The sequence below is a fragment of the Saccopteryx leptura genome, chromosome 6 (assembly GCF_036850995.1).
Source record: "Saccopteryx leptura isolate mSacLep1 chromosome 6, mSacLep1_pri_phased_curated, whole genome shotgun sequence".
NCBI lineage: Eukaryota > Metazoa > Chordata > Mammalia > Chiroptera > Emballonuridae > Saccopteryx > Saccopteryx leptura.
The window spans coordinates 195,934,682-195,956,219 of NC_089508.1; the positions used below are offsets into that span (position 1 = coordinate 195,934,682).

The 21,538-nt window shown below is 61.4% G+C and overlaps 1 protein-coding gene across 2 annotated transcripts in view; it reads left to right on the forward strand.

The window, feature by feature from the left end:
- Positions 1-14,228, forward strand: part of PRKAR1B (protein kinase cAMP-dependent type I regulatory subunit beta) — a 71,800-nt gene extending 57,572 nt beyond the window's left edge. For both annotated transcript variants that reach the window (XM_066343022.1, XM_066343021.1), the window contains exons 9-11: positions 68-189; positions 12,261-12,342; positions 13,047-14,228. In XM_066343022.1, the coding sequence (XP_066199119.1) occupies positions 68-189; positions 12,261-12,342; positions 13,047-13,219 (377 nt within the window). In that variant the 3' untranslated portion in view covers positions 13,220-14,228. The remainder of the gene's footprint in view (positions 1-67; positions 190-12,260; positions 12,343-13,046) is intronic.
- Positions 14,229-21,538: the final 7,310 nt, after the last annotated feature.

Genomic DNA, 21,538 nt, shown 5'->3' on the forward strand with positions numbered 1-21,538 from the left:
CTGTGCGGGGGGGTTGTTTTCCGAGATGACATTCTGGGGTGACGGCGCTCCCTGTCCCCCCCTCTAGAGTCCCTGGAGAAGTGGGAGCGTCTGACCGTGGCCGACGCCTTGGAGCCCGTCCAGTTTGAAGACGGAGAGAAGATTGTCGTCCAGGGGGAGCCCGGGGATGACTTCTTCATCATCACGGAGGTGGGTCCTGCTCATGCCATGCCAGAGGGGCCTGTGTGAGGGTCACGTCACCCGTGAGTGCGGCTCTGGGGGGTGGAAGACCTCGCTCCGCCCGCCGCGCCCCCCTCACCCACACCCTCGTCCACCGCAGTGGCCTCAGGCCCTGCGAGCCCGCACTGACGTGTCTGCCTCTGAAAACACGTGTTCCCAAGGCCACACCTGTGATGACACGTCCAGTACCCGTGAGGGCGGGGCTCTGAGCGAGGTCAGGGGCAGGAGTACCCTCGTCAGAATCTGGGCACCCTGGGCACTTGGAGAATGGCAGCTGAACTGGGCCATTCAGGGACCGTGGGATCTCGTCACGTTCTTACAATCGGTCACAGTCTGTGATGATCTTAGAGTAAAAGTGTAGTGTTAGAAAATGGCCCCAGGTTTTTCGGCTGGACACATGGGACTCGCTTTTCCTGTACTTGAGCCCCCGCCGAGGGTTGGCGACAGGTGGCTCTGGGGCTGTAATCTGCAGCGGTCACGCCGAGCCTGTCACTGACGGGGCCAAGCAGCTGTGGTGGCCAGCGCCCCCCACCCAGGGGCTATGCCTCTGCCGGTCTCCAGGGAGGAGGGCCAAGCAGGAGCTCGGGAGTGAGTGAGTGACCACTGGACCGTGCGGCCGCCCTCCTGCTTGTGCAGCGTTCAAAGCACGGGGCCCGTTCGGCTCGTTCCTGTGTTTCTGTGCTGGGCGCGGGCAGACGCCCGTGTCACACGATCACTGAAGCACATTCCTGGGCTGTGTCTTTGCCATTGGAGACAGGGAGCCCCCAGTGTGGCCGAGAGGGTGGCGCTCACACCAGCCCTGCAGCTGGAAGCCCATCCCGGCCACAGCCACTGGGTGGGAAGGTCGCACGGCTGTGTTCTCACCACTGAGTGTGAGCAACACAGATAAAGTCCCGCATTTCCAGGTCTCCTTCCTGCTGCCTGCACCGTCGTACGGGACAGATCAGACGGCTGGGCAGGGTTGCAGGACTGAGGGCTGGGGACACGTGTCCTGGGGCCGCTGAAGCTCTGGGGAGGGTCTTGACTGGCCAGCGGAGGCTCAGAGTTTGCATCTGGTCACCTCCCTCCCGTCCCGGCCCTGAGCCTGGGACAGAGACCCTCAGCGAGGACTGGGCGTGTGAATGCAACACAGGTCCTCTCCAACCCGGAGGCCGAGGGAGAGCTTGGGGAGGAGCACTTGTGCGGGGTGGGGGTGGGGGTTCTCAGCTGGTCAGTCCTCAGAGTAGGCGCCTCGTTCAACTGCTAATGTGTCGTAAGAAGAAGGAAGAGAGAATGAAACCACAGGCAGAACAAGTGACGATCTGGTCAGCGTGGGATTTGGTCTCCACCCAGCGTTCCCAGCTCCCTCCTCGCGACCGTGACTTGAGACATTTGTGCCAAAGGCTCCTCCGTCCGAGGCCAGCTCCCCACGTGCTCGAGGCCTGGCCTTTCCTGTCCACTACCTAAAGGCAGAGTGACCACTCGACCCAGAAACTTGCTGAGGTGTTGGCTGCAGAGCTCAGGACAGGGGACCCTGCTACCTGCACGTGTGTCTTGTTAGGGTTCCCCTGCAGGTCTGGAAGCAGAGTCTGGGGTCTGTCTCGTGGTTTTCAGAAGGACACTGCAGAGGAAGTTACCTGTACTTTCTGTGTGGGACAGAAGGGCTGGGCAGGTGACATCCTCCACTCTGCGGAGGGCGTGTGGCTGCTCTGAGCCCGGTGTGGGCTGACCTTGACCTGGGGGACCCTTGGCTGCAGGCTCCCACATTACTTGGCTGACTGTGGTGTCCCCGCCTCCAGGAGTCCCATAATCATCTCTGACCCCTCCCCCCCAAATCCAGTGACCATGAACATGACCTTGGATGTTACACCCTCTCTAGGTGGCATTTCCCAGTGAGGAGAATGAAGGTTGATGCTGAGGTGGAGGGAGGTTCCTGCAGCCACTGTGCTCAGACACCCGCTGTCCTGCTTGTTGAAAGCGGCTACAGGGTCTTTGGCATTCCCATGGGAATGTGGGGGTCATTCCCCTGAACCTGGGCTCTGGCTCTCACTCGAGCAACGGCATGGAGCAGCAGTGAAGTAGGGAGTTCGGGCTGGGTCACACCCTGGGACCCTGTCCTTGGAGCCAGTGGCCTGCTTTGTGATGCCCCCCTCCCGTGATGAGGCTTACTTCTGGCAGCTGGTCACTTGGGCCATCACCTTGGACGTCCAGCCTGTGAGCCGTCAGATGAGTAGCCCCAGCCAGTGCCCGCCTGTGGCCAGGAGGAGACGCTGGCGTAACCCCCCAGGACCTTCCTCACCTCGCAGAGGGCGTGCCGGCCGGGAGGGCCAGACCCTCGTGTGCTCTGCTCTGCCTGCGTCCTGGTGTTCCCAGCCTCGTCGGGCCCCGGGACACCCTGCATCGACCTGGACACTCGTTTTCTCAACATCTGAATGACTAAATTGCCATTATTTAAAAACCAGGATATTTCACATAAAAATTTGGATCTCTTCCTTCTCTTTAAAAATGTGCTCCCTGGCCACTTGCATTTCTGACTGACCACAGCCAGCTGGGCCTGACGGTGGCCCCGGGGTGGGGCTGCTGCCTGGTCCCCTCAGGCCCCACACAGCCCTGTTGCCCCTCGGTGGGCTGTGCAGCCTCAGAGTTCCTGGTCTGGAAGCTGAGGGAGTGGGCCGCTGGCCAGCACAGACAAGCGTTCTTTCTTCTTTGTGGGCCATGGCCTCCTGCCGGCTGGGTCCAAGGCCACGGGTGGAAACATCATAGAAATGTGTGAGGCGTGGAGATAGGCGAGGGGTGCTCCTCACTCAGGGAGGGGGCGTCCCCACCACGGTCACACAGTCAACGGTGGATAACAGGACCTGAGCTGAGGACATGCCAGGTGTCGTCTGGTCTGACCACGCCCCGTGAGGGAGGCTCGGCTGGAGGGCTGGTCCTTTGCCCAAGGACACGCGGCCAGCAAGTGACTGTCAGGTCCAAGAACCAGCCCGACTCGCTCCTCTGTCCCAGTGGCCCTGCTCCTACACTCTCAGCTGGGCAGTCCCTGTGTGTGTGTGTGAGCATGTGTGGGCACACGTGTGTACACATGTGTGCGTACATGTGTATTGTGTCACATGTGTGCCTGGTGGTGCGTATGTGCACGTGTGAGAGCATTGTGTGTGTGTGTATGGTGTGTGTGTGTTTGAGAGCATGGTGTGTGTGTGTTTGAGAGCATTGTGCAGGTGTGTCTGTGTGTACATCTTACACTTCTTGCCCTTGGAGACGTGTGCACACTGTTTCACAGGTGTCGCCCCCCCCCTCTCCGCCCCGGCGGACGATAGAGGTCTGATGGTGTTTTCTGCTGGCTCTGGCGTTGCTATTGCTTGTCCATTAAAGGCTGTAAGCATCGTTTTCACGGCCGTTTTCAAGGGTGTACCAGGCACCAAGGCTGTGGTTATGAACCGCGGATGCTCAGAGGTCTCCCGGCTCCCTGCTGAGGTGAGCCCTGACCCGGGTCCTCTGCGGGGCTCCTGGTGCGGGGTCATGGTGACCAGCACTGGCCGCTGGGACAGATTTTGGCTTTGTGGCAGACCTGTCTGCCCACTGCTGACTGAGTGCGTGTGCTGTGTGGGGGTGGGGCCGATTCACGTCCACCATGATCTGCAGGCCTCTGGAATGCGACCCCCCCCAAGGTATAGCTTTCACAGCAGTTATAAAATGTGTTTGAAGTGGTCTCCTTGGCAACTTGGTTTTTTTCCCCTTTTCCTCTGTGATCATCCAAATTTGGTCAGTCATTGTGAGACCCAGGGTTCACGGGAATCAGACGCTCAGAGCTGAAACGCAACTGAATAGACGAGTGCAGCCTCAGACTGTAGTTTCCCCGGGGCCAGGCGGGTCCCCCGGCCACCTCCAGACAGATGCGTGGTGTCAGCCGGCCCTGGTCCCTCCTGCACCGCTGGGGACGGGCTTGAGGAGAGGCCCGCGGGGCTGCCGTCTCCTGGGGCTGTTGCTTTGGTTCGGGAGGCAGCCCGGATGGGCCCTGGGTGCTGGGGACGTGGCTGAGTGGCAAAGCCAGGTCTGCACGTGAGCCTGGAAGTGCTCTGGGGAAGGAGTCGGCTGAGGATGTCGTAGCGGGAGCAGGGGAAGCGCGTGTCGTCATGTGTGTTCTGAGGGTAGCCATCCCACCCGGGAGGTCACCGTGGGTTCTCATAGTCGGGATCTCAGTGACAACCAGGCCGGCTAACGTGTCAGTGAGTGGAGAGCCCAGCCACGCGTGGGGTGACGTGATGACGCCCCGTATTCCGTTGATTCTGGAGCAGGCTGCTCTGGTTGGCGCGGTTTCCGTCTAACAGGCTGAGGGTGCATCTGCACTTTTGACGCATAGTCACCCGTTGTCACTTGTGCTGCTCGGGGCCCCTTTCTTTCAGCCCAGCCCACCCTCCACCAAGGTGCCCTGTCCCCTCGCTGTCCCCTGGGTAGTGTCAGCGGGGCGTGTGTGGTGGCAGCTGCTCATGCCTGCACAGGGCTGCCAGAAGGTTCCGGGAGGTGCTTCCCCCAGGTGTGGAGGAGCTGGGCAGGGACTGCCCCCCTCAGACGTGAGACGTGCCTCCGCAGACACTTAATGAGTCCTTGACGTCCACCTGCCTCTGGGGCCCCCAGGGAGGCGTCCTGGTCTTCCCAGCTCTGTTCTCACACCGGCCAGCCTCTCAGACAACTGACCCCCAGGACTTGTGGCCCGGGGGTCTGAAGGTCTTTAACCCCTGAGGCCTTGTCCTGCGGTGGCCTGTGGAGTGGGAGGCGGCCTGGGCAGTCTCAGCATCCCTGTCAGGGACCAAAGGCCTGGAGATGCCCAGCAGCCCGAGGGGGCAGAGCCTCAGTGCCCAGCGGTGGGGTCAGCTGTGCCCAGTAGGACACCTTGGCCGCCCCCCCCCCCCCCGGGAGAGAGGGCATGGGATCTGGCAGAAACCGGACAGGATGTGTGGAGACTGCCCAGGGCTCCAGAGCCGTTGGAGGGGACGTCTGGTGGGCTCTACGGGAAGCTCGCCGAGGAGGGCCTGGGCGGCGAGGGGTGGGGGCGCGGGCCCTCGTCTCAGGTTCCCTGGGCTGTGTCCCCCGCGTGGCCTGGGGGCAGCTGCGCCCTGGCAGCCGGTTCCCACAGAACCCAGAGAGTGAAATTCCTCCGCTCTCACACCAGCTGCACCCAGCAGGCGTTGCCATGGAAACGCTAGATGGGATTTATCTCCTCTCAGAGAATTAACTTTATGAATGTCCACCACTGTGGGACCGCACATTGTGGGGCTCCCGGTGGTCTGGGGGCTGCCCCTCGTCACGTCGGGAGGGGGAGTGTGGAGAATTCTCCGTCGTCTCAGAACGTTCAGGCCGGGACAACCGGCCCCACGCACGCGCCCTTCCTCCGCACCTGCTGCGCCCACTGCGCCCCCACTGCGCGCCAGCCTGCGGCACCGCGGCGGCTGGAGGGATGATAGCGGCCTCTGGGCCGTTGATTCGCAGGGGAAAGCGATCCCGCTGACGCTCCAGAGACTCGCCGGGGCTCCACCCGGGGACGGGGACGAGGACCTGGGAGCGAGCAGGGCATCGCTACCCGCGATGTGTGGGAAGATGTGTGGGCAGGTGGAGCTGGGCACTGAGGGCCGAGGAGGAGTTTCCCAGGTGGAGAAGGCGGGAGGGTGGGCGCGGGCTGTGGGGGTGCAGACAGAGCGTGGGAGAGGCCGGCCGGACCCCCACACCCTGCGCTTTGGTACAAAGAGTTGGGACGTGTGCTCCCCAGTGTTCACGGTCCAGCACCTGCACAACCAGGCCTGGTTTCCCAGTGGTTGGTGTGGCGTGCTCGGGGCGCGTGACAGACCGTACCCACGGGGGGGCTCAGAGCAGCGCTCTCGGGCCACGGTCAGTGCTGACGGCGGCGTCTCAGCCCAGCTTCTCTTAGCCGGAAACGAGAAGCTTTCTGTCTAGGCCAGGCTTCGGAAAATGCTTTTCCAGACGGGCTGGCGGGGTGTCACTTCCCTGGGAGCCCACGGTCTCTGTCCTCCGGGCTGGCACAGGTGGCCCGTGGTGACAGGTGTCTGCTGCCTTGTTGGCCTGGGTCCCTGGCAATGGAAGCTATCAGGGTCTGACTGGGTTTATTTTTTTATAAAGAGTACTCTTTTTAGGGCAGTTTTAAGTCATAACAAAATTGAGGGGAAGGAAGAGATTTCCACATGCCCCCCCCATATCCTCCCCCAAATTCGCACCCCCCCAGACGGCATGTGTGTTCATCCTCTTTGCTGCCACTTAGAGTCCACATTCTACATGAGGGTCAGTGTATGGGGCAGCTGTGGGTTTGGAGGTGACGTGTATCCCGTCCCGTTCTCCACCCCCGACTGCCTGTGGGGGGGCAGCACCCCCCCTCTGTCCTGACTCTGCGAGTCCCCTGGTGGTTTCTCTCTGATGTTTTACTCTTATGAGAAGCATGGCAGTTGAACACATTCGCCCAAAGTATGAAAAGCAGTCTCCCCCCCGCCCCGCCCCACATGGCCGGAGGGCCCAGATCGGCTCCCACGTGAATCGTCACACAGGGCAGGGCGGGCGGCCCCAATGACAGAGGTGACTGGGGTCCCACTTGTCCCTGGGACCCTGACTCCGCAGGAGGACTGAGCAGCATCCAAAGGCCTTCGCCACAAACACGGATGTCTGGGCAGATTTCTAAGTGAAGATATGTGTGGGGGTGTCAGGCCTGCACCCCACCACTGCCCACCAGCCGGGAGCAGGGCCCGTCCCAGGCCCTGGTGGGATTGATGGGCTGTGTCCCTCCAGCTGGTGCCTGGGCCCCACGGCTCCTCCCGATTGGCTGCTGGGGCCTCGGGTAAAAGACTCCTGATACGGTCGTCCGGGCTAGTGGTGAGCATGAGGCTACTGTGTCCCCGTGCAGTTCAGGGCGGGTGGGAGGAGCCTGAGGGGTGATGGGGGCCCACCGGGACACGGGGCCCATGGGGAGCCCCGTGGACTCGGCAGGATCAGGACACCAAAGGGCCCGGGCCAAGGGCCAGTCAGGATTTGGTGTCCAGGTCTCAAACAGTTCCGATTTCTTTATGTTGTGGTGAAATACGCAACCGTTCTAACCGCCTGTAAGTGTGGCACTCAGTGGCACTCAGCACATTCACAGTGTTGTACAATGATCACTCCACCCGTCTCCAGAGGGTTCTCATCTTCCCACCCTGAGACCGTCCTTGTGGGGCGCTCACCCCTGCCCCCCCCCTCCAGCCCTGGCACCCACCCTGGACTTCCTGCCTCTGTGAATGTGACTCCTCTAGGGCCTCACGTCACTGGGATCAGACAGTGTTTGTCCTTCTGTGTCTGGCTTATTTCGCTGAGCACACTATACCCGGGGTGCATCCACATGGCCGCAGCTGAGAGAGAGAGCCCGTCCTTTCTAAGGCTGAGCAATGTCCCCTTAACTAGAGAAACACATTGTCTTTATCCAGCCAACCACCCCTTTATAATGCGCTAATAATGCTGGCGGTGGTCACTGCGAACACCTTCTGCGCCTTTACCCCACGTCACGTGGTTCTGTATTTAGCCCCTTTGACTCTGCGAGTCCCTGAGGTGTAGTGACTGTTACCCTCCAAATGTATCGATGAGAAAAGTCGCAGCGTCCAGAGGACACCAGCGCCTGACGGCTACGGCACTGCGTCTGCCCAGAGCCTAGGAAGCCAGGGTGAGTGCTGTCTTACTTCACAGAGGGGAAACCGAGGGCGGGAGAAGCAAGGGGCAGCGTCCGCGGCTGCCCAGCTGGGCAGGGCTGAGGTCACCGCCGAGGCCACAGCGTCTCCATGGGAGGCACAGGGACTCCAGGCCCTGGAGGTCCCCTCCTGCCCTGACCTGCTGAGTCTTGAGAAATGGCCACGATGACCAGCTTTAAGTAGCGCCTGTCATAGTTGCTGTAATGTGATGGCACTCTTGAGCTCTCAGGTGTGGGACTCACCCTGAGCAAAAGGAGGGGACACCCCAAAGCCAGATATTCTGGGCGGCCTTGGGCCTGGACAACGGGAGCAAAGCCCTGCGGGGACAGCCTTGTCCCCAGGGAGGTGGCAGCTGGGGTGGCTGTACTTGCGGTCACCCAGCCCTCCTTTAGGTCTGAGCGGCAGATCACAGTCCCCCGTGTCACCCAGAGAGGAGCGAGGACCCCGTCACGTCCCCGAGCAGGTGGCCTGCTTCAGAGTGCTGGCACACCCTGGGTTGGGAGCAGGGACTCTCACCCAGCGGAGCCTCTGTTGCCACCTGTTCCCGGCCGCCGGCCCTGGCTCCAGATCCACGTCACTGTGTTGTTTTCCCACGGAAGCCGCCGGTTTGTACCCGCGCCAAGGCCCCGACCTCATGGATGATCCATTAAATGTTGGCACGAAACCGACCTCGGGCTGCTCACCAGCCAAGTGTGTTTGTGCAGTTTGGGACAGTTTGTGGCCCAGCATGTGTGACGGACGTGCACAGTGGAGGCGGGCGGGGCTTCTGCAGAGGGCGACGCAGCCCCCCAGGACAAACAGACAAGAAGAAGCTGGGCCGTCACACGCAGAGCTCCCTAGTTCTCAGTGGCGTGCCCGCTGTGGGGACAGGGAATGGACTTGGAGAGACATGGCTTTCAGTGAAGACCAGGAAACTGCCTTCCATGTGCAGAAAGCAGCATGTGTCGTAAGGGTTGTGTCTTTAAGAATGTGTGCACAGGGCCCGTTTATTTAGAAAAAGTCACAGAGCTGCCTGGGAGGTGTTCACAGGCATAGGCTGTGATGCGTGTGTGTGTGTGCGTATGTGTGGGTGTGTGCGTGTGCATGTGTGTGCACGTGTGCTTTGCATGTACACACACATCCTTATGAATGCTTACATGTGTGTATGAATGTATACACACGGTACAAGGGGTCTGTTTCTGCTTAAATACAGAAAGACACCAGCAAGTGGCACACTCACATAAAATGAAAAGGCAAAGCAGGTGCCATCGTGAGTCCTTTTCTGGGGTCCGAGGGCTGTTGTCCAAGTGGGAATTCCTTGTGAATGCCGAGAGCCTAGGAACCAGCATTTCATGTCCCACTCACTCTTTGAATTTACTCGAGCCTTGGGCCCCGATGACCATCTGTCACGCTTGATGTCCGTGAAGCTCCTTCCAAAGCCAAGATCCTCTGTCGACACCTAATGACGTCAGGTTGACACTGTACCCACTCTGTGGCTGAGGAAAGAGAGGCTCGCAAGTGAAAGACCTTCCCGAGAGGGTGGCTTGTGCATCCACAGCCGGTGTGGACTCAGGAGACCGCGGGAGGTGCTGGCCAGAGCGTGGACAGGCTCCTCCTTGGTCTCTGTCGGGACTTGTGTGTGTCGAGGGCACGAGTCCGGGCTGGCGTGTCTCTTAACACCTTCCTGGGCGTCTGTTCAGTCACCTTTTCCTTTACGAAAGTGATGCTGGTTTCCGTCAAGGCTGTGATGACGTTAAGTTTACTTAACAAGGTTTTTCTCTTCCTTCTGTAAGTGGGCTCTGAGGGCACATGCTTGATGGTCTGGGCTCCTTTACCCCAGGGCCGGCCTCGGGGCTCAAGTTCACTCCTTTCTGTGCCGTGATGTTCTCTGTGGGTGCAGACGGAGGTGCTGGCCCTGCTCTCCGGGCGCTTGTTTCTGTCTGGGCTGTGATGACCGGTGTGGCTGGTGGGCGCTGATTCAGGTGCCCAGCCTGCCGTGAACCATAGATGAGGGCCGTCCGGGGCCCCTGAGCCCAACCCTCCAGGCTGCACCAGGCCAGAGGGGCCGTTGGATGGACCAGGAAGCCCCAGAGACGCTGCTTGGATGTGCACGGTCCCTGCGGCCTGGCTGCTCTTCTGTTCTGTCCGAGTCACGCCTGCCCGCTCCAGAAAACCAAAAGATCGATTTGTTTTTGATTTAGTAGAAAAATGTTTAAAAATCAAAAAGTTGGAAGGAAAAGCGGGTGATCTACCCTCTGCCCCCCCCCCCGAGCACGGCAGTGACCTCTCCCCCCTGCGTCCTCCGGGCCGAGTCCTCGGGTCTGTGACCTCGTTTATTTTTAGAGCTGGGTTAGAGTCAATAACTGAGAAGTTTGGGGAATATGATCTGGAGTTTGGGCAAGTGTATTTTTCCAGCCCAAAAAATTCCAGCTCACTGTTCCCTGAGGATGTCTGAGCCGCTGTGCGGCCGTCTGGGAAACGCAGCTTGGACGAGGGCTGTTTCCAAGACTGCACGGCTTCGCAGGCATGTGCTGGTCACGCCTGTTGCTGTGTCGTGGGAACGCCAGCTGTGCTGGTGGGTGTCCGCCCCTCCTGGCCCATCTGCCAGCCTCTCTCCCTCCTCACTGTCAGGTGTGGCGTCTTGTGCTGACGGGCGGGCGAGCAGAGCAGTCCCAGATGGGGATGTTCTGTGGGGGCCAGTCTGTTGGGGACAGCTTTAGCTGCTGTAACAAAGAGTCCCCTTGATGAGGTGGCTGAGAGAATGTGAGGGTCTTGTGGGTCCCCGGGTGGTGGCTGTGTCCCACGTGGCCTCTGCCTACGGCCGCCTCCGGTGGGTGTTTCTGTTGTGTGAGGCTCTGAAGATGCCCCCAGCCTGGAGTCTCACCAAGAAGCCCTCGTGTGTCATGAACAAAAAGGTGCAGGTCGTCGGGGGCACCAGACACGTCACACTCATCACAGCAGCTCATTGACTGTGGGCCCATTGGTACCACGGTGGCCAGACCCTGCGTGTCACCCCCAGCATGGCCCTGAACCCAAAGCTGTGCCCAGGGCCTGGACTGTGCCCATGTCAGACCCAGACCGAGGATGGTGGGCACTACCCTGGCAGTGGGGCCCAGGGCTGCATTCCTGTAGGGCCCCTTGTCTCGGTGGAGACAGCTGGCCGTTTACATGCCCTGCTCTGTCCATCAGCTGGAGTTATAAACACCCGACTCCTGGAGAGGGGCCAGTCGAGGGGTCCAGAAGGGGGGGGTCCAGGCATGGCGGCATCACGGGGTCCCCTGACCTGCTGTCTCCCAGACGGTGGCACGGTAGGCGTTACACATTAACCGAGTGCGGCCGCCTGCTCGGAGGAGGCTGGGTCTGGGTGAACGGGGTGAACCGAGCCCGCCTGGAAACAAAAGTCACGTTCGCCGGTGCCGCATGGGCGGCAGGCATGCCGGACACGCCTCAGCTGCTCAGGGTCCTCAGCTGTGAAGGGGACGCGGCACCCGGGGAGGTGAGATGAGGGAGCTGTGATCAGCGGGGACTCAGAGCTCAAGTCAGGACTGTGACCAGCGGGGACTCAGAGCTCAAGTCAGGAGCTGTGACCAGTGGGGACTCAGAGTTAAAGTCAGGACTGTGACCAGCGGGGACTCGAGTTCAAGTCGGGGAGTTGAGGGGCGCTCAGCTGCAGGGGGGGGGGATGCCATGTTTGCCGGGCCGTTCGTGACACTTGCCCCCCATCTGCACGACAGCCGGGTCCTGGTTTCAGAGGACAGCCGTCTCGGGGGCCCACAGGCAAGGGGCTGCCCCAGCCACACGGCCAGCAAGGGGCCTGCGGTCAGAGCCTCCTCCACACCAGTGTCCCTCCCCGGGACCTTCCCAGCTGCCGTCCCGCCACAAAGGGCAGAGGCGTTTGGGGTCACGTGCTCCGGGCTCTGTCTCGTCCCCGACAGCCTGGCGTTAATCATTGAGCCAGGCGAGGTCTACAGACACTGACCTGTTGGGGTTCGGGAGGGGCTGTGTCGCTCTGTGGGTATGTGACCCTGAGCACCAGGCTCTCCTGCCCGCCAGGTGTGACCCTCCTAGTCCTTGAGAGCAAAGGTCAGCCGGGCGCGGCATGTAGGTCCCCCTGCCGCCCCTGCGGCCCACGAGTTCCCACGGGGACACGAGGACCAGCTGGGAGGACAGGTCTGTGGAAAGCGCAATGGCAGAGCACGGAGCCACCCGCAGATGCCACACCTCGTCCACGAGGAGGGGACCAGGGAGTTCGGCTCGGTGGGGGGTGCGTGGAAGGGAGCTGGCGGGAAGGGTAGCCCTGTCACATGTGACCCTCGGGCGGGCGACCCACGGCCAAGCGACGCTCACGTGTCCCCTTGGCACCTGCAGGGCACGGCTTCCGTCCTCCAGCGCCGGTCCCCGAACGAGGAGTACGTGGAGGTGGGGCGGCTGGGGCCCTCCGACTACTTTGGTGAGTGGGGAGCCCCTCCCATACGTGGGGTCCTGGGAAGGTGTGAGGGGGGAGGCCAGCTGGGGCCCCAGGCGAGGCCGCAGAGCCTGGGATGAGGCATCAGCTGACCCCAGGGGTGCAGGGCCTCCCGTGGGGCGTGGTTGGATACGATGCTACATTTGAATGTCAGCAAGGAACACTGTGTCCGTGTAAGTATCCCTGCTCCTTCGCGGGACACTTATACTGAGTGCTCATTGGTTTAATGCAGGGGTCCCCAAACTACGGCCGGCGGGCTGCATGCGGCCCCCTGAGGCCATTTATCCGCCGCACTTCCGGAAGGGGCACCTCTTTCATTGGTGGTCAGTGAGAGGAGCACATTGACCATCTCATTAGCTAAAAGCAGGCCCATCGTTCCCATTGAAATACTGGTCAGATTGTTGATTTAAATTTACTTGTTCTTTATTTTAAATATTGTTCCTATTTTGTTTTTTTACTTTAAAATAAGATATGTGCAGTGTGCATAGAGATTTGTTCATAGTTTTTTTTATAGTCCGGCCCTCCAATGGTCTGAGGGACAGTGAACTGGCCCCCTGTGTAAAAAGTTTGGGGACCCCTGGTTTAATGGAATCAAACATCACCAACATCCAGAGGTTTTGGTCATTTTCCCCAAATCTGGCAGCCCTGCCCCCAGGCCAGGCTCCTGACGGTGTCCTCTCCGTCCCCAGGGGAGATCGCGCTGCTCCTGAACCGGCCGCGGGCGGCCACCGTGGTGGCCCGGGGCCCCCTCAAGTGCGTGAAGCTGGACCGGCCCCGCTTCGAGCGCGTGCTGGGCCCCTGCTCCGAGATCCTCAAGCGGAACATCCAGCGCTACAACAGCTTCATCTCCCTCACCGTCTGAGCCCGCCCGCCCCTCCCGCGTGGCCGCTCCTCCGTGTCCCGGCACCCCCACCCCCGCTGGACTCACGTTGGGAATAAAATAGTGACCTGTGTGTTTGGAAAACAAGGGCAAACGAGACGCACCCCAGGCCAAGGAGGGTCCAGCTGCCTCCCCCACACACCTGCCTCCCCTGCGCTGTGGCTTGTCTCCGGGGACTCTCCCCTCGTCTTCTGGTGGCGTGCTCACCCTTCGTGGCCGCAGGGTCCGGCTGTGGGGACCCAGGGGACCCTGCATGGAGTTATGAGGGCCATGGCTACTCTGGTCACCCCTCCTCCAGGGTTAGGACAGTGTCTGGGTGACAAGCTGACCCCCACCTCACAGAGGGGGCCAGGTTCTGACTCCGGCCAGGGGGACCCCCCACGCACGTGTACAGGAGTGAATGGGGTGCTCACCTGTCTGGGGAAGTCCCTGTCGGGTGGTCTGGGACACTGGCTGGTTTGCTGATCAGATCCAGCTGTCCCCCCTGCTGGGCCGAGATGCCCAGAAAGGGACAGAAACCCCACGTGAGCTCAGGACTTTCCAACACAGGTGAGCTCCATTCTCTGGGAGTCGGGTCTGGACAGTATCTGCTTGTCCCAAGTTTGCAAGGCAGCTTCTGGGAGAACTTGTGAGGGAGAGGGGGGTTTCCTCAGACGACTCCGGACACGGTTGTGAAAACCACAGTCCCGTGGACCAGGAGGCCTCGCCTGTGCACTGTGTATCCAAGCTCAGGCCCCTGGGCCCCAGACACCCAATCATCGTGGATTCCGTCCCCCCTTACCTGTATCTTCAGTCCAACCACCAGCTGAGCAGCAGGCCCGGGACTTGGCCAGGGCAGCCGCCGTAGCTTCTGGTGACCCGAGACACAGCTGAGACAGGGTGCCTGTGCCCATCGGGGCTGCTGGCCGCTCGTGGGACTCAGTGGCTGCACCCTGCCATGTGTGTCTTGATGTTCCGTGCTGCATGTACCATTAAATGTGCGGTGAAGTACCCCTGCCGGCTCCTGTGCTCTCTGGAACCCCCTGTGGAGGAGGCTCCCCTTTTGTTTTTATTGTGGTGGGATAGTCATAACATACAATGTACGATCTCAGCCGTTTTTGAGGGTCCAGTTTGTGGGCACGAGGTGTGTTGACATGGCTGTGCGGCCATCCCCGTGGTCCACCCCCAGAACTTGCCGTCTTCCCAAACGGAGACTCCGTCCCCCGGGGAAACCCTTGCTCCTCCCCCTCCCTCAGTCCCGGCACCAGCCTCCTCCTGTCTGTCCCTGTGTAGAAACTCGTTTTCATAGTATCTTTTCTCTAACCCAGTCTGTCCAAAACGCTGTCTGTGCAGCACGTCGCCCGTAGAGGAAGTGTTTGTGCAGAAGCTGAGTCTTTGCAATCGCGTGCTCCCCGTGCAGATGAGTCCCAGTGTGCCCGTTCCACGGTCTCGTGGCCACACGTGGCTTTGGCCACGGAGCTCCCGCGCCACAGGCTCTGGCGCGCACGGAGCTCGGGGCGGCGCCCTGGCCTGGCCGGGCTGCACGGGCAGCTGCCCCTCGGGGCCATGGACTCGGGTTTTCCTGAGCCGGGCAGGAGTCGGCTGCCCCTCGGGGCCAGGGACTCGGGTTTTCCTGAGCCGGGCAGGAGTCGGCTGCCCCTCGGGGCCAGGGACTCGGGTTTTCCTGAGCCGGGCAGGAGTCGGCTGCAAGGTCGCCCGCAGCACCATAACTCGGTCTCTCAGAGGGAGGGTGTCGAGGCCCGATGCTGACGGGGTGGGGGGTCCCGGAATGCCAGGGTGGTGTGTTCAGGGGGTCGGCTTGGCTGTGGCCCCCGAGGCCCCGCTCTCGTGCTTTGGCTTAGAACGGCACGCTTCCGGGAGTCGGGAACGGGGAATGGCTCAGCTGGTTGGTCCAGGCTCGGCCCCTCCTGCGGCTGCCGTCAAGATGAGACTGGGCCGCTTGCTCTGACGGCTCTACTGGGCCCGGAGGCTCCGCTGCCCAGTGGCCCCTGCCCGGAGGGAGGCCTCCGTTCCTCACCACGTGGCTCCCTGGGGCTTCCGCACAGCCTGGCAGCTGGCTTCCTCCCGAGCGAGTGACCCAGAGAGCCGGGGAGGGGCTGCAGTGACCGTACAACCTAGTCCCAGAACGCAAATGCCGCACAGTCTCCTGCTTAGAAGTGAGCCCCCCAGTCCAGCACCCACGCAGGAGGAGGGAGCTGGGCTAGAGGGTGTCAGAGAGCCCGGGGCAGCCCCCGAGTCTGGTGCTCTTGTCCCCTGCCCGGCTGGCTTGGCTGGCAGCCTCAGGAAGCCTCTGTGTGCGGCCTGGGGCGGGGGGGAGGCCGTGGGCCACAGCAGCACCCTCCCCAGCTGGGCACTGGGCCTGTTCCCTCTGGCACCAGGCGGGCACAGATCCCGTCTTGTGGGGCCCATGAAAGCGTGTTGTGTGTGCCTAACACTACAAGCCGGGCGATTGTTCCTGTCCCCTCTGGTCCCCAGGGCGGTGCCAGGGCCTCTGGAAGGACAGACTCTGGGACGGGTCCACATGGGCAGGGCCACTGTCCACCCTTGGTGTCCATGGGGGTTGTGACCATGCAGACGGGCCAAAGGGGACCTACATCCCACCTTGGCCTCTGGGTGTCCCTATTCCTCTGGACTGTTCTGGGGGACCTCAGGTGGACAACCCCATCCTGAGCTAAGTTCTGGGAAGGGTCAGGGTGTGGCTGGGGGCAGCCCCATCCTGTGAGCCCCAGAAAGGCAGGTGTGGGGCCTGCTCCCTCACCTCGCCCCAGGGCTGGGCATGAACTCAACCCCAAAAGTATTTGAATAAATACAAAAATTAACAAACTGGAGGTTGAAGGAGGGAAATTTTGGGAAATTCAAGTTCTGGCTTCTACAGGCAAAAACATAAACAAAAAATTTAAAAAACAATAACAAAAAACTTTGATCTCAGGTTCACACCTTATAAAAGATTGACTCAAAACAGCTCACAGAGTGAATTGTTCTCCGAGTTGACTCTCAAAGCACAATCCCAAAAAGGGAACTCGGATACATTGGAATCGCTGGAAGTAAAAACCTCTGCCCCACAAAGGATGCTGGGAAGAAGATTGTCCCCCACGCCCCCCAGACTCACGTCCACGGTAGCCCCACACTCACCGAGGAAGCAGCAGACCGCAGACACGGCCCTGCAAGAATGCTCGGCCATCAGGGACACGCAGTCAACCTAGGAGGTGCCACCCCGCCCCAGGGTGGACAGAATAAAAACAGTGACAACTCTCAGCTCTGGGAGGACCCGGGGACACGGGCTCTCTCACGGGGCTGGCAGGAGGACGGTGTCACCGGGAAACGGTCAGCAGCTTCTTTACAAAACAAGACCTGAACTAAACAGGCGAGTTCCCTGCCTCCAGCCACCGCGGTTGGCACTCGTCCCCGCGAAGGGGAGCCATGCTCACACCAACCTGTCCTCGGAGGTTCAGGGCAGCTCCACCCCGCTCCACGCTGGAAACAGCCCGGACGTCCCTCAGTGGGTGCAGTGTGTATCCAAGCTCAGGCCCCCAAGCTTAGCACGTGTGGTCCCCACGCCACGGGACACTGCTCAGTCGCCGGAGGGACCGCTGTTGGCGTGGCAGCAACCTGGTGCATCTTGAGAGAGTTGCTGAGCCAGAGCAGCCCCCACGAGGTTCGCGCCGTGTGATTCTGTGGACACACGTCCTTGAAATGACAACTCATGGAAGGCAGGGGTGCAGGTGCAGTGCAGGGGGGCCGTCTCGGGCAGCACAGGGCCCTCGCTCGATGGGTGACCTGCACCTGCACCGGGTCAATGTCTGTGTCCGGCCACGGGGTCACACGAGGGTTGTGCGATGTTGAAATGGAGAGAACTGGGTCCCCGGTTCTCCCTGTTTTCATTCAAAGGGAAGCAGTGGACAGAAGCTAGGTGTCTAAGGAAGCAGATACAAGGGGCCAGAGGGCTGGACGTGGAGAAGGTGAGCCCGCTGGGATGTGGGGAGGGCAGCAAAGTCCTGGGACGCCTCTGGGCCCCCTCCCCTCTCTAAAAAGCCTAGGAGCACACCCCAAATGTGTCTGGAAGGAAACGTGTGATCCGGGAGCCCCTCCCTGACCTGACCTGGGCAGCTGGTCTGGGGAGCCCTGCTCAGTTGTTCATCCCTGACAGTGGGAGGTGTCGTCTCCTGGAGGCTAGAACTCTGGCCAGAGGATCAGGGCACACCCCTGGCTGAGCCCGGAAGTCAGCAGGTGGCCTCAGAGAGCCCTCTGCTTGTGCCCACTCTGGGCTCCGCGGTGTCCTGGGGCTTCTCTGCGTTCCCCATCCAGCTCGGCCCGACCCGGGCCTCGTGAGCATGAGCCTCTGAGCCCGGCTCCCCAGCTGTAGGATGGGGTGGTAACGGCATGGCTGGCCATGCACTGAACCGGCAAGAGCAGCTCCGTGGCCTGCAGTGAAGACCTTGCCCCCGCCCGCCCCCACCCGGGGTGGCTGAATCAGAGGGCAGGTGGTGACTCACTCTGAGGTTGGGCATTCCCCTGCCAGCCCCCGGCTGCCAGATTGGGGAGACGGTTAGGCCCCACTGCAGGGACCTGGAGAGAGGTGACCCCTTGCCCGAGAGGCCCTCGGTAGTGGCCTGTGCTGGCAGGGGGGTCCTGGGTCCGGCCTTCCAACACCCTCTCATGGCTGCTGCAGGCCACAGGGGCTCTGGTTCCTGAGACTCAGACCCAGACGGGCCCTGAAGTCTGCCGTGGCCTCGTCAGGGTGCAGCTCGCCCCCACCCCCTTCCAGGAAGCCTTGATGTCACCAACCGCACTGACCTCTCTCTCTCTCCTCTTGGACCTCTCTTGCCACTTGGGATGTGAGCAAATTAGGAAGTTGGTGACTCACTTCTCTGCCCCAGTCACACCTCCGGTTGGGCAGACCCCTCTTCCAGGGGTCATCTGGCCTGGTTCTAACTTGAGCTCCAAGGACTCGGGGCGGGAGGGGGGCTTCACTTAGTTCCTCAATCTGGGCCTTGAGACCCAAGACCACTGAGGTCCTCGGAGTCTTCCCATGGGAATTGCTTACAAAGGCAGCTCTTGCATGTGTGCAGTGGGTTTTCAAGGTCCCATGCAGGACTTCCCGCCATGCAGGTCACTGGGTTTGATGCTGAGTGTGCCTCCAGTCCAGAGCCCTGTGTCATCACCCTGCAGATCTCCTCCTTTCTAAGCTGCTGGTCAGACTTCCCTCTCCTGCAGCCGGAGACGTCTGGCTGGTGTGTGTCCAGCCCACACTGGATGAGGAGCTGCGAGCCCTAGTCTCCCGGGCCGGGACCATGCGAGCACAGGCATCCGGCATGCCGGTGAGGCCGCAGAAACACAGGTATAACCACCTAACGCACCCCAGGTCCTGGGTCCATTGCTCCTGAGCCCTGTGACATCCACACCTTCCCTCTCTTCTCCGGGCCTCCACGGTCTCGTCTGCGAAGTGGACGTGGGGAGTCCGCCCGAGCTCTGGTACAGATCGGGAGCTGTGGCAGGGACGGCACTCACTGCACCCCACATTCTTCACCTTCATAACCCTCCACCTTCCCCCACAGGGAAGCCTGGAGCCGGTGAGTCCACACCCTCTGGGCTGCAGGGACAGCCCCGGAACTGCCCCCAGCCAGGGGTACCCTTTTCCCCTTCCCGCCCTTGGTGGCTTCTGTGCCCCCTCTGAAACGACAGCTGGTGAGGTGTCCCCTTCCCTTCCTTTTGCTCCTTGGGCTGACCTCCTGCCGGGCTGGCCTCTGAGGATGTCAGATGAGGGGCCCCCAGGGTGGGGAGGTGACAGAGCACGTGAACTGTGCTGGGTTTCTCTGTTCCTCAGGACTGAGACCCCACCTGCAGTCACGCTCCTGCTCACACCGGGAAGAGGCTCCCCAACACAGGGACCCTGTCCACTTGAGCACAACTGTCCCTCCAGCCCCGTGCACATAACAGACACCCAAATGTTTGTTGAATGAATGCATGATTGACTCTAAACCCACACGAAATCTCTCCGGGACAGTTTGGATCAGAAGGAGTTGAACTGCTGAGTTGAGGATCCCCAGGCCCTTAGCTGGGCACGGAACCTGGGGGTGGGGGGGTGGGCAGCAGGGGGACAGCAGGACCTTTGCCAGGTCACGGTGGGGATGCTGAAGCCATGGCTGGAACCCTGACCCGGCCCCCAGGGCCCACATAACTCCTCCATGTCACCCGAGTCAGCAGGAACTTTTATTTTTCTTTTGGTAAGATTGTCGTTGCTTCCAAACATACCCCAGCACATTTTACATGCTTCAGAGCAGAAAGCCCTGGTCACACGACCAGGCTCCTGGGGACACCTGTCTCTCACTGTTTCTGTAGACTAAATAAACCATGACGGGAACTTCACAAATTTAAATATCCCCGTGTGAATTCTGCACATTAGTCGTCCGTGGTGTTCCCACACCTGGCCATCGGGAGGGGTGCGGCTGACCAAGACAATTTCAATGACGGGCCATGAGGGAGTGGGGGAGGTGGACTCAGGGAGCCCCTGCCCGAGGCTGTGGCCATACCCTGGACACTGGGGTTCAGATGATCTGGTCTGGGGGCTGGAGGCCTGAGGGCCGCTTGGGAGGTGGGGCAGGGGGGCAGCGACCAGACCCACACCCCCCTTCCGGCTCTGAGCTGGAGAAGGGCTCTGCCCCAGGGCACTTCCTCTCCGCGCTGCGGGCACCGTGCCCAGACTGACTGTCTCACTCCCTGTGCCTGCCGCCCCCACGTGTTCCTGTCTAGGACTCCTGCCTCTGGCTTCCTCCTGGCCACCTACACAGCCACCCCCAAACTCTCACCAGCCTCCCACTGTCTCCTGCTCCCCCTCATCCCTTCCCAGAGCCCAGCCCAAAAGTAGCCCTAGGAGCCTGCAGACAGAGACCAGCCGGGCCCTTCTGGGCCTCACCCGCCCACCTGCCTCCCTCCTCCTGGAGCTCTGACCCCAGGCTGGGTGTCCCTGGCTCCTTGGCCTCCCCTGCACTCCACCTGTGACCCCAGGGGACCTGTCTGCCCCCACACACACACACACACACACTCTGCCGGAATGGGACGGGCACACGGCAGCCATCAGGGAGTGAGTGTGGGGTTCCTGAGCTCTAGGGAGGGCCCAGCCTCCCACCGGGAGGCCCAGCTGCTCCAGGACAGAGCTGTGGGAGGCCAGGAACCTTCAGGGATGCATAGCAACCCACCTGCGGGTGGGCGTGGCAGCCTTCCCATGTTGGACCCTTTCCCTAGGGCGGCTGGTGCTCAAGAAATAGAGCGGTAACTGCTGGAGCCCCCACGGGTCCTGGGGGCGCTGGAGAGAGAGGCCACTCCGGTCCTGGACCAGGGTGACTTGGATGAGATAGATTCTGCTCCAGACTGGACACTGTCCGTATGACGGCGAGGGAAAGGGGGGACCCTGTCATCTTACCAGAGAAGCAGGAGGGGTTCTGGCCGCTGTCCCTGGCGAGAAGGAGGGGTTCTGGCCGCCGTCCATGGCGAGAAGGTGAGGGGTTCTGGCCGCCGTCCATGGTGAGAAGGAGGGGTTCTGGCCGCCGTCCATGGCGAGAAGGTGAGGGGTTCTGGCCGCTGTCCATGGCGAGAAGGAGGGGTTCTGGCCGCCGTCCATGGCGAGAAGGTGAGGGGTTCTGGCCGCCGTCCCTGGCGAGAAGGAGGGGTTCTGGTCGCCGTCCATGGCGAGAAGGTGAGGGGTTCTGGTCGCCGTCCATGGCGAGAAGGAGGGGTTCTGGTCGCCGTCCATGGCGAGAAGGTGAGGGGTTCTGGCCGCCGTCCATGGCGAGAAGGTGAGGGGTTCTGGCCGCCGTCCCTGGCGAGAAGGTGAGGGGTTCTGGCCGCCGTCCCTGGCGAGAAGGTGAGGGGTTCTGGCCGCCGTCCCTGGCGAGAAGGTGAGGGGTTCTGGCCGCCGTCCCTGGCGAGAAGGTGAGGGGTTCTGGTCGCCGTCCCTGGCGAGAAGGTGAGGGGCCCTCGCCTCTGTGTCTGTGTCCCGGCCACGGGAGGTAGGGCTTTGTTGTCTGCCCCCCACTCCCTCGCTCAGCCGGCCCTCTGTGCGCACCCCAGTGCCTGACCGTTCCTAGTGGCCCGCTCCAGGCCTCGCTGGCTTGTTGTAGAAGATGCCTGGCACAGAATGCCCCCTATCCATCCCCCCCACCCCCGTATGCTGAGTCTAGCTGGCCGCCATCAGGCCCTGTCCTTGGGACTCAGGGACCCACCTCACAGCCCCGGGGACCGTTCTCCAGATAAGGTGATGGAGCTCGGAGAAGGGAAGTCACCTGCTGACTGGGGAGTCTACAA